Here is a 12,891-nt window from a genome sequence, read left to right as displayed (position 1 = left end):
AGGGAGTGCATGTACACAAATGGAGATGGTATACTACACGGCTAGGCTATATATAGAGCCTATTGCTCGTAGGCCACAAACCTGTACAGCGTGTTACTGTGGTGAATACAACAGGCAACTTTAACACAATGGTAAGTATTTGTTATCTAAAGATATCAACATAAAAAGTTCAGTAAAAATAAGGTATAAAAGATAAAGTGTGTGCTGTGCTGTGGGAGCGGGGAGGGGTACAGGACTGTGTAGGGAGGTGTCATCTGTGGGAGAGTAGACATCAGACGGAGGGGGGGAGCAAGGGAAGAGGGAAGAGAAAGAAGGCAAGAAAAAGAGACCCAGAGAGATAAAGCCTGAGACTAGAAATAATAAAACAAAGAGACAGGAGACAGAGGGAAAGAACCAGGACTGGGGAGAGAGATAAAGAGTAATGGAGGGAAGTGAGTACGCATGCAGGAGAGTGAGGGTAAGTGTGTGCATGTGTGCCTGTGTACGCGTGCAAGGGTGGGCATGGCCAGGCATCCGGGCCCCCTACTGCCCAGCCCTCTGTCTGGCTCCCTCACCAACTCTGGACCCCAGCCACAGTAGGGCGCAGATGGATACTATACTAATAACATAATTTATTTAAACCACACAGAGCTAGCGGTAAATTCAACACCTTCGTCAGGTCTAGCCTTGTCTAGCCTTTTCTTTCAACATCCGTTTTAATCTTATGGGACCACATATGTGTGGCCCAGTGTTGACTGAAATGTTGTGATATGGTGCATGGCATATTTAAAGTCATGAGACTGAGTGGGATCATGTAGGAAACAGTACGGACAAAAAGAGAGGCCCAAAGATTGAGCTCTAAGACTCTGACCTCATTTCTTAAATAACTGTATGTGAGTGGCCAGAGAGAGATGAAAAAACCCAGCAAAGAATAAAAGGAGAGGTGGAAAGCCTAGTGTAGAATCCTAGAGGTCAAATGAGCAAAATGTTTCACAGAGAAGTGACTGCCCAAGTGTGGCAAATGCTGTTGATACAAACTTCAAGGATGATGAGAGGGCTGAGACCACCACTGGGTCTAGAAGCAATGCTGTCACTGATGACCTTCACAAGAGCAGTTTTGGTTGACTCATGGAAAAAATCCTGACTAGAGTAGATTTAAGACAGAATGGGAGAGAAATTGGTAATAGCAAGCTTAAGCAACTTTATTTTCACATGCCACTTAAATATGAATCTTATATCTAGTTTAATACAAAATTCCCCTTATCAAATTATCTTTAAAAAATTTACTCGCCTTTTAAGAATCAGCAATTCTCCAAACACAGGAAATCTGTTATTTTGATGGAAGTAGAGTAAAAGAAAGAGGACTTTGGGGGAAAAACAGGAATCAGTCGAACAAATAATGGTACATTAAAAATCACATTCTGCTGAACTAAACAAAAATGGTTCTCATCACAGACTTACAGGGGAAAATGTTTTAGCCCAATTTCTTGTGCGACCAGAATCATCCATGTACCTTAAAAACAAACAGGCCTGTAAGCACACGCACACTTAGGCTTCACCATTCACAAATTCTAAATGAGCAAGTCTGGATGAGCTCTGGGCATTTTTATTTTTTAAAAGCTCCACAGGTGATTATAGAATCTGAAAGCACCACAGCTCAGGTTGGGTTGAGACTCACTAGAATATAATTGTTTAAAACATAAAATAAGCTCAGGCTCCTCTAAGAAACTCAGCAGTAAAATCATTATTTTTAGAAATTTTAAAAAGGACAAGTGGTACTAGCAGTAGCAGGGGGCTGCATGCCGCAAGGGGGTGATGATATAGCACACTACTTGGAACAATTCATTGGGGATACAAAGATGAGTAAGATATGTTGTTATTCTAAAGGACTCAGAACTAATCTTCAAATTTGCATCAATATTTAAGAAAACACTTAAATTATCCTCTACTTTCTTATCTGAAAGAAGTTTCTCACGTAAGACTGAGCAGCTTAAGGGGTCAGATAAAATATGACATGATAGAAATGATCTCTACTTGAATTAATAATTATAGTTTAGTACTATGCCAATATCAACCAGTCTATTACAGAAAAGAATATTCAAGTGAGATTAGATTTAGAACCTTCTTATTGATAAGTCCAAATAAGAGGAAAGGTTCTATTTTCTTATTTTTTAAGGGAGTCTGGCTGAAAGAGACAAATATTAGGATAGGATTCAAATTTAAAAAAAATTATTCTAGGAGTCATAGTGATAAACTTTGATATAAAATAAGACTAACAACATGGTACTAGAGAAATGAAGACAATTCTACTGGTCAAAGAAGGCAGATTTACTGTATTAGTTTACTAACTATTAAAATGTGTGTTTTTACAAATTTTTATTTGCAGAAATTTTAAAGGGAAAGTAATTATCACTACAGTTAAGATGTAACTGAAAAGAACGTTATAAACATTAAGAGAACAAGAGTTGATTATTCTGAACATCTGATAATTCTATCATTCAAACTTCAAGTTATAACATGTAAAATTGAAATTTAAAATTTATATAAATACTGGCAAATGTTCTTAAAATAGTATTATTTAGGGCAACATTTAAAAGATGAAATAATAATGCTGATATCCATTTCTGCAGTGAAATCAAATGTACGGCAATAAGCCCAGCATGGAAAAGGATTCCACCTTCAGTATCATTACCTTGTGTGTAGGCAGCATCATCAGATCCCATACTCAACTTCCGTGCTTCACTTATTCTATCCACATGTGCTAAAGTAGGGTCCGTGAGGTGTTGAATATTCTCTGTTTCTACATAATGATCAGGATGATTTAGAAGGTTTGTAAGTTCAAAGGTAGGGGACACAACCCCTGGTGAAACGGCAGGGGGTTTATTGGGAGAAACTGTAATTTTGAATGTATATTTTGTATTGGGCTGAGTGACCACCACTCGAGGAGAAGTTGCAGAGTTATTGCCTATTGCTCGACTTTTGGGAGGGTGGTGATGAATAAAGGCAGGACCCATGCTCACTTGCCCGGACATATTCCTGGAGGCGGCAGATGCTCCGGAGTTTGTGGATATGACGAGGGTAGGCTGATTCCGGATGACCTGCTCATCTCCTGTGGTGGCATTAGCTGAAATATAGACCTTAGATTGACTACGGGGCATCCCCTCGTCAGTGTTTGGGGGACTGGTAGCAAAGTAAACAGTGGGCTGATTTCTATTTAAGGTCTGGCTGTTGACAGAAGAGGAACTGCTGGAGGTTCGAGGTCCAGAAGAACGTAGTTTTGAAGAATTGTTCCTTTGTGGAGGTTCAAGTTTGATTTCAATCTGGTTTTTTCGAGATCCTGTTGAAATATTCTGAATGTTATATTGGCTATGGGCAGAAGACTGTGAGCTACCAGATGAATGAATTGTTGGTGGTTGTGGGGTAGTAGGTGAACTGATGGGCATGTACACGTGAGAGGTCTGGTGGCCTTGCTGATTTGGCTGCTGGGCTGAGGTATGTGACAGAGGATTAGATGCAGGGTAAGTAGTCCAGGGACCAGGTTGTGAAGGCTGATAGACTTGTTGAGAGTTCATGGGATTAAATTGAGATACCCAGCCAGAATGCTGTTGTGTCTGCCGAGTTGTACCACCAGGAGTTGTAATGTAAGGCCTGATATAGATAGAATTTCCCTGTGGACTGTTGAGTACAGGTGGAGGTACACCATGTATATGCAAAGATGTAGGAGTATTACGACCAGTCTGGATATTTGGGGCTAAAGTTACCATAATGGGATTAAATCTGGGAGTATGTTGAGAAAGGTTAGATGTTCCTTTGCTGCCTAAGTGAAATCCAAGATGTGGCGCTGAATTTGAAGCACCAGATGTACTGGATATTCCAAAAACATTAAAGCCTTGAGGAACTTGAGCTGGTGCTGTCTGTGGCTCCTGCTGAAATAGTTCATTATTGGCTTGGCCACCTTGAAGTTGCCCATCACTAATGCTGTGCGTCAGAGTCCTACTTCCATTCATTCTATTTCCTTCTCTTCCATGGTGGTAAACATTCTGTGACTGCAAGTCCAAGTTGAGAGAAGTCATGTGATTGCGCAGACCAGAAATTCCAGAATCATCCGAAAAATTCAAGTCTCCTTCACCATAAAGATACCTTGTACTCTCCTGAGAGAGAACTGCACAGCAAGCATCCAGGTTATTATTATTCTATGAAACAAAATAAATACAGCTTGATGTTAAGATCAAAAGTGAATGCTTATACTCATCACTACTTAAATATTACATAGTTAACAAAAAATTAGTTAAAAATAACACGTATTTGAAACTTCTTATTTAAAAATGAAATTCGAGTGCTGAACATTCAACTTAAGCATATAATATTTTATGGTTAAATATTTCCTACATTCAAGTACTATATAAATCTTCTAAAAATGACCTTTTAAATTTTAAAAATTCTAAAATTTGTAACAGTCATTCGATTCCTTACATGCTTCTTCCTAACTTGTGTTACAAAGAAAAAAAGACAGACACACATATATAAATAAAATATATGCTTAAAGTAGCATCCTGAGTAACTGAGTTCATATCTATCTTTAGAATAGATAGCACCATATAAAAATCTACTCCAGAGATAAAACAAACAAACAAAAAACCCCCAAGAAACCAACCAGATTGTTTCTAAAGAATCCTCAAAAGAGACTAACAACTATTTACAAATCATCTATAAAAATATTTACTGAACAGCCCTGACTGGTGTGGCTCAGTGGGTTGGTTGTCATCCCATAAACCAGAAGGTTGCTAGTTCAATTCTCCAGCATGGCACATGCCTGGGTTTTCAGCCAGGTCCTGGTTGGGGGTGTGCAAGAGGCAACAAATCGATATTTCTCCTGCACATTGATGTTTCTCTCCCTCTCTTTCTCCCTCCCTTCCCTTCCCTCTAAAAATAAATAAATAAAATCTTAAAAAAAAGAGAATATAAAAATATTTACTGAACATGTAGACTGAGACCGTGGAAGACTCAATGACATATAAAACCAAACTTTTCCCTAGAAGAGCTTGCAACTTGGTTAGAGACAAACCATGGACTTTTGAAAAGGTAACATCATTAAAATGTTGAGTATTTGCCAAATAGGAACTAGTATTGAAGTTCAACAGAGAGTAAATTTTGTAGGACACTGTAGAAAGAAGAAAGGACTCTGTTAATGAGGAAGGTAATACTTTTTGGATTTCATAGGATATATAGGATTTGGCTAGAAAAATATTTTTGGTGAAGAAAATGGCATGAGTAAAAGGAAGATAAATATTATATTAAGTAAAAGCATGTTCTAAACAAGGTGATTATAACAGATTTGGCTGAAGTTAAAAGGTTTATATTGGATATTTTGAAGAATAAGTTGTCAGAAAAGCAGACGGGGATGAAACAATTGAGGACTTTGAAAAATGAGTCACACTGGAGTTTGGACTTTGATATAGGCAATGGGGAGATCCACTAAACATAAATGAACAGGGAGGTGAAGACACAAAGGGTTTTGGGAAGACAAGTCTATTGATACAAGAAGAATGGTTAGAAGATGTGACAGCAGAAACGAATTATGAAAGACTATAAGTCAACAGTCAACAAAATTGGGCTACAACAGAGAAGGTGAATTCAAAGAAAACTTGAGAATTAGAAGCTTGACAGAAAGGAGGCAGTTTTAGATATAAAAAAAGATGAATAACCAAGTTAAAATGTCTATAGGTATTTTGATATGAGCTATAATCTTGTTATAGAAAACTGAACTAAAAAGGCATTCTGAATTCTTGTTTAAGAAATGACAGTCCACAGTTTGAACAGTAACGCAAAAGAAAAGGTGATTTGATTCCCCCCCTCCCAAACCAACAGCTCAAATCTCTCATGCTATAAAAATCTTTTTATCGGACTGCTAACTCTGATGTTAGTTTTTCAAATGTAATTTAAAAATTCATCACAATCTTTTATCAACTCATTACTCCTTATTATAATTAGACTGCATCTTTAGGCAAACCCAATTGGTGCTTTTTGCTTCAAGCTAACTTTATTGCTATTCCTCGTAAATTATTCTCTCTTCTAAGCCAAACCTCACAAAGACTCCAACTTCTCATCTCTGCCAACATTTCCAAATTAAAATGTACATTCCAAACCATATCCAATTCCAAACTTGTTTTCTAAAAATTGGCACTCATCTTTACAAAGTCTTCCTAATTTTCTTGAGCTCTCAAAAATCCCTTCAATCCTTTATAATCTCTGATTGTTTAGTATGTTCTAGTCCCAGATATGCCATAACTCACATTACTTTTTTTCTTACCAGCAAAACATAAAAGAACTTACAAGGATTTTATAAGGCTACAATAGAATAAATATAACAAATTCCCCTTTATCCATCATCCATCATCTTTAACAGTATTTGATATATGGCACATCTTTTTTCACCCAACATGTATGACCCAAATACTCTCCCCACCAGGGTAGCTTAAGTCTTACATGTTTTGTTTTCATCTGTAAATACATCTGTATGTATCTTTAAATAATCAGGACTTTCAAAAACCCCCTAAACAACCATAATGCTATTATCATACCTTAAAATAATCAATACTTAATATCATCTAATATCCAAAGAGTTTATAGTCCCCTGATCGTCTCATAAATGTCCTTTTAGTTTAAATCAGGACCTAGGCAAGGTCCAATTATTTGGTTGATATGCCTCTTATGTTTCTGATATTTTTTTAGCCCTGTGTTGGAAAACTTGACCATCTGTCTAATAGAATTTCCCATCTGGATTGGCTGACTGGACCCTGTGGTGTCAATAACCCCTGTATTTCATCATAAACTAGTAGCTGTAATTCTATAGGTGTGAGCAGGTTTTGTACGAATTTTTGTCCAGACCCTTTATAGGGGCAATTTCTTATTGCATCACACAAAAAGCACAACAATGTCTGACTTTTTGTGATCTTGAAGCTGATTGGTGGATTCTGATGTCAGCTTGCTCCAGCTAATGACTTTTAGCAGGTACTGATGATCACTCTTCAGAAACTTAACTTTATTAGGGGTTGCAAAATGGTGATAGTGGTGATATCCCAATTATACGATTCCTTCTTCATATTTTAGCTCCAGTTCTTCCTCAAAGAACTTGCTTTCTTCAACTATTTGGTTAGTCTTTGCACAGAAGAGGCAGGATAAATACATTCGTTTTCTTTGCTGGTTTTTAGAGCAATGAATTGGTACCCCAGCAACCTCCAAAGGTGACCAAGATTTATTTTTTGTATCATTATAAACTCCTATATCTTGAACATGTTGATATGTGTCAAGTGACTGTGGTCATCATATCCTATCTCTAGGCTAGTGGGAATAACTTCAAGCTGGGTTCTGTGTACGTATGCTGTGACCCCAGCAGTCTTTCATGGCTTCCTTGCTTTCTGATATGACATGTCCAGATCACTTTGTACACTCCCTACCCATGACCTGGAATGAGCTATTTCTCAAATAAGCCCTGAGTACTTTTACTGGGGAACTTTAGAGGGTTCCTTTTTTTATTATTATTATTTTTTATTTATTTTTTTTAATTTTAATTTTGTATTGTTATTCAATTACAGTTGTGTGTCTTTTCTCCCCATCCCTCCACCCCACCCCAGCCGAACCCCCTCCCTCCCCCACCTCCACCCTCCCCCTTGATTTTGTCCATGTGTCCTTTATGGTAGTTCCTGTAATCCCCTTTCCTCACTGTCCCCTCCCCATTCCCCCCTGACCATTGTTAGATTGTTCTTAACTTCAATGTCTCTGGTTATATTTTGTTTCCTTTTTTCTTCTATTTATTATGTTCCAGTTAAAGGTGAGATCATATGGTATTTGTCTAGAGGGTTCCTTTTAAGTGTATTGGAAACAGGTGGGGTGAGTTTTTAAAAGGTTGAGAATCACTGCTTTTTTGTATATATACAAACCTACATTCTCTTCAAAGCTATAAAAGAATCTGAACCATAATTCCAGTTCCTCTTTCATTCTTCCCCAAGCTTCTTGGGCAGACATGGAGATTACAGATGGTAATCAAAGTAAGTATATATTGGATTCTCCTTCTCAAACTCCTACTCATTTACTCCTTCAACCCACTAGGCAAGTAGAAAGAAATATAGTTACTGCTCCTAAGGATATTACAGTCCAGTGGAGGAGATTAATGTGTGCACAAATATAATACAGAATGGTAGGTGTTTTAACAGAAATATGGATGAAGACGGTAGGTGGAAGTCATCTGAGAAGTTAACTAAGGGTATGATACTTAAATACTAAGTTTTACAAATACTGAATGGACACTATTTAATACATTATTTTGAAAAGAAATAGCAATTCTAAACTTACAGATTCAATTGTATTAAAAGAATAGTGAAAAAATCAGTTAAAAAACACAAAGTGCCAACTATGCTATATTTTCATACTATTCTAAGATTTAATCACTGAATATCAATAAATTTAAAAAATATGAATTATACCTGATGATAATATAGCTACCTTAGAGAATCTATAGCACAAGGAATTGATGTAAGTAGTTCCAGAAATGGGTGCATTTCTTGTTCCATCAGCTAAAAAGCACATTACTTGGATGCTCAGAATGATTATTAACTCAATATGAGTATGGTCTGTTTCATGGGTAATTGGTAAGCAAAGTAGGGTTCATTTTAGTAATCACTAGGTATTGGAGAGCTTGTCGTAGGAAGGTTTGTTTTTGTAAAACCAGATCAACACAGTAATGATGATATTACTGAGTGTACAAGGGAAGTTCAAAATCATCTATGCTTTCACTTATATATACTGATGTGTTTTGCTTTCTTAATACAACCTCTTGAAGATCATACTGTAAGAGTACCTAGAGTTCTTTATTTTTTGAATATATTTTAAATAATTCTACAAAAGGCTCTGCATTTTAGTTCCAGTTAGGATACTTTAAAATCTCTATAGCTGTGCTATCAGGAAAGTGTTCTGGATAGTTCTTTCAATATTAAGTCTTACAAAATTTTATTGAAGAACATACAGTATTTTTCTATGACTCACTGAACAATTTCAGCATAGTCTTATTTTATCACAAAATTCTATGTGAAAAGTTAGGTACTTGGTACCTACGAGAGACACCTTCCCCCACTATATCTTTGCTCTTCTCCATACTTTCTTTAACTTCTGAGTCCACTGTTATTACCTTCCCCCCTTTTTTATTTCTTTTCTTTCACATCCTATACTAACAAATGTGGACTACTGATTTACTCACCAAATATTTATTATGGGTCCTATATTATTATTACTGTTATCAGTACTGGCCACTAACATTTATTGAACATTTTTTATGAATCAAGTATCCTACTAGTTGCTTTACCTGCATTATCATATTTAATTCTCTGTAAAATTTTTTATTCCTATTGTATAGCTGAGAAAAATGAGAATCACAGAAGCTAATATTCCTAGTAACTGTCAAACCTGAACTCAAGTCTATCATCAAAACATAGGCTATTTATTATTTTTAATTTTTAAAAAATTTATTTCTTCCCAGCTTTACTGAGGTACAATTGACAACTAAAAATTATGTATATTCAGGTTATACTGTGTTTTTTAGATCTACACTGCAGTGACTTCATATATGTATATATTGTGAAACAACCAGGTTAATTAACATACCCACCACTTGACAGAGTCAACATTTTTCTTCTTGGTGGTGAGAACACTTAAGATCTACTCTTTTAGCAATGCAGTATTATTAACTGAAAACATTTTCAGCACTATATTATAGAAAGAGCCAGGCATGCTGGGAGAATTCCAATCAGCTGAGGATGACTATAGCATAGGGTGCGAGGAAGAAGGGATAGGCAAGTGATCAGGCTGCAGAAAGCAGGATTCCAGATTACAGACCTAGTCAAGATATGAACTTTATTCTGAAGGTATGGAGAATAACAACGAGGTTTAAGCAGGTAAATGTATGTTAAAATCTGCTTTTAGAAAGACTTTGGCAGAAGTCAGGAGGATGGATGGGAGGGTAAAAGCAGGTTCACACCAATTAACTGTACAGATAAAAGGTAATTAGGGTGTTAACAAAATGTAGTCACTTAATACCAAGTATAAAGAGTCTTTAAAATTTTCATACAATTTCAAACTTTAATTTGTCAAGAGTAAGTATGTCTTGAGTCCAAATTACTTTTTTATATCTCTATTTTAACAAATTGAAAAATAATTTTTGATAGAAAGGCTTCCAGTTTAATCAAATGAGAAGGTACAACCATCACTAAATATTTAGAATCATGGATTTCTAAAACGGTACATACTAAGAAAAATATAAAAATTTATTAGTTGTTTAGTAATATAATTGGAAAACTTACAGATTAAATTTAAAAATATAAAAATGAACTTTTTAGAATTGGGATCTTAGGCTTTGTCTAGTCAATTTCCTTCATTTTATAGGTAAGAAAACTCAAGTACAAAGAAGGCATAGTACTTGCCAAATATGCTTGAGATGCCTATTTAGGATTAGAACCCAAAAGTCTTGACTCCTATTTAATGATTTTCTCACTTTCACATGAAGATCTGGAATTCTCCTGGCAAAATAGGAGGGGGAAAAGTAAAGCAAGCTCACAGTAAGTATAAACCATGTGTCAATGTTTTATATTGGGATCTTGTTTAATTCTCACATCTACTTCACAAGGTAGGTACTGTTGTCCACATTACAGATGGGGTACAGAGACTAAATGACTTGTTAAAGGCCACATGACTACCAGACACCAAAGCTAATCTCTTTTCATCATAGCACATTAAAGTCAGTAAGAAGATAAAAAAGTTTTCTTCTCATGTTTAAAAAAATACCAGGTTTGTATTAATAAATTCAGAAATCATTGAACACTGACCTGTAACATGCACCTGGATACAACAACTTCAGGTACTTCAGGGAATTTTTGTCGCAGGTCATGTAAAACCTGAAAATCAATTTGGTGGCTTCCTTGGGCCATTCGTATATTGCCTGATCAGGACTATTTGTACAGTAGGCAATTCTAGGCCTTAGTGGAAACAGAACTCATCTCTTCTGTCCAAGCATTTTCTGTGAAAGAAAGAAAACAAAATTTAATGAGAACTGATTACAGAATGAATATTGTTGTGGATTTAAAATTTCAATACAAAAGGGTACTGTGCTCTAGTACCTGACATTTAATATAAACTATAAAAATATTACTTAGTCCTATAAAGCTTTATACTATCTTTTCAGTTTATAATTCCCGATGGCAAACTTTAAATTGTCTAATTCCTACATATTTTTATGCTTTATAAAATAAATGGCTGTGCCAGAGGTATTTAAGTAAAGAATTAACTGTCAAGGGGGTCTTCCCTTCTTTTAAAAAGGGGAACTGAGTAACTTTACTGATTTTTTTCCTTAATGATTAGAGGACAGCCTGAGGAGAGTAATTCTCACTCTACACAAAATTAGGATCCTAAAGAAGTTTGGTTTTGGTTCTACAAATAACTTTGCATGCTTTATTTAAAAATGATCTATAACCCAATACATTTGATATTTTCTCATAATTTTCAGATATATTTAATCCTTAAATGTATAATCAATTCATTCTCAGGGGCTTAGTAGTAGTTTATTCCATGTTTCTATTAAATCAGTATTTAAAAAATACTAATGCTTGCCATGACCCCCTTCCCCACCTGAGAGGTTCTGATTTAATTGGCTGGGAGGAGCCTGGACATACAGATTTTTAAAAGTTCCTCAAGTGATCCTAATATGTGGCCAAAGATGAGAACTATCTGCCTTTTTTTTATTCCTAATATTCCTAACATAAACCATGTTGATTCTTGAAAGCTTTTTGGGGACATAAATAGTATATAAGCATATTAAACCAAAATAGCTTATTAAAATATTGAAAATCATGGCATTTGCTTAATAATTAAAATATATTTCATTTTAGGATAAAACTTAACAAAAAGATAATCTCTTTAAAACAAATTTCTTATCTGTAGTACTTCTTTCAACCATATTAACATAAGCTTAAAACAAATAGAAGCTGTAGACTCTATGAATATAAGAACTGGGTCTCTGCTCCATTATTGTATATCTAGCGCTTTGAAGACCATTTTCAGCGTAACAGTAGATATGAAAATATTTTTGAGTAAATTTAGTTATGATGGAACTCCTGAGTCCTCAACAGAATAAAAGCTTACTTAGATAGCATGCACAGTAAAGCCTTTCAGCTTTTTATTATCATTTGATTAAATTTTACTTAATTCAATGAGACTTTAGCTTGGTTACATATCAGGTGAAAGCACTCCCAAACCAATTTATCTGCATTATAGATTTCCCAAATCTATTTCTATGTAAAACACACACACACACTTTCAGCACTTAAAGTCTTTCTATAATAGGGTTGCAGGAAAAAAGACAAGTATTGAAATTAGTAAATGATATGTTTAAATTTATTTATTATTTTTAGAGAGAGGAAGGGAGGGAGAAAGAGAGGGATGGGAACATTAATTGGCTGCCTCTTGTACATGCCCCATCTGGGGACTGATCCTGCAACCCAGTTATGTGCCCTGACTGGAAATCGAACCGGTGAACTTTCGCTTTGCAGAATGGCACCCAACTAACTGAGCCACACTGGCCACAGCAGTAAATAACATTTAAAAATAATTTAAGGGGTACTGCTCATCTCGAGAAACCTGCCCTTGACTTCAATCAAGCTATCAGTTCTCTGCCCCTTCTTCTTTTGGGCTTAAACTGCTGGGAAGGGTTGTTTGTACTTATTTGTCATTTCCTTCCTCCTCATCTCTTTTAAACCTACCACAATTGGGCTTTCATAGTTTTTCCTCCACTGAAAGTACTTATCAATCAAAGCAGTTATAGACCTTCAGACCTACAGACCTTATAGACCTTCACTTCTCATTCTTTTA

General features: G+C 35.7%; 1 protein-coding gene across 6 annotated transcripts in view; it reads right to left on the bottom strand.

Moving 5' to 3' along the window:
- TAB2 (TGF-beta activated kinase 1 (MAP3K7) binding protein 2) overlaps window positions 1–12,891 on the bottom strand; it is a 76,662-nt gene that overhangs the window by 24,367 nt on the left and 39,404 nt on the right. For 5 of the 6 annotated variants that reach the window (XM_053913506.2, XM_053913504.2, XM_053913507.2 and 2 more), the window contains 2 exons: window positions 10,854–11,044; window positions 2,672–4,172 (listed from right to left, as the gene is read on the bottom strand). In XM_053913506.2, coding sequence (XP_053769481.1) covers window positions 2,672–4,172; window positions 10,854–10,955 — 1,603 coding nt within the window. In that variant the 5' untranslated portion in view covers window positions 10,956–11,044. The remainder of the gene's footprint in view (window positions 1–2,671; window positions 4,173–10,853; window positions 11,045–12,891) is intronic. The other variant, XM_053913508.2, reaches the window with a different exon arrangement.

The sequence above is a fragment of the Desmodus rotundus genome, chromosome 11 (assembly GCF_022682495.2).
Source record: "Desmodus rotundus isolate HL8 chromosome 11, HLdesRot8A.1, whole genome shotgun sequence".
Taxonomy (NCBI): Eukaryota; Metazoa; Chordata; class Mammalia; order Chiroptera; family Phyllostomidae; genus Desmodus; species Desmodus rotundus.
Note: the sequence above shows the minus strand (reverse complement) of the source record. Positions and strands in the feature narration are given on the sequence as shown.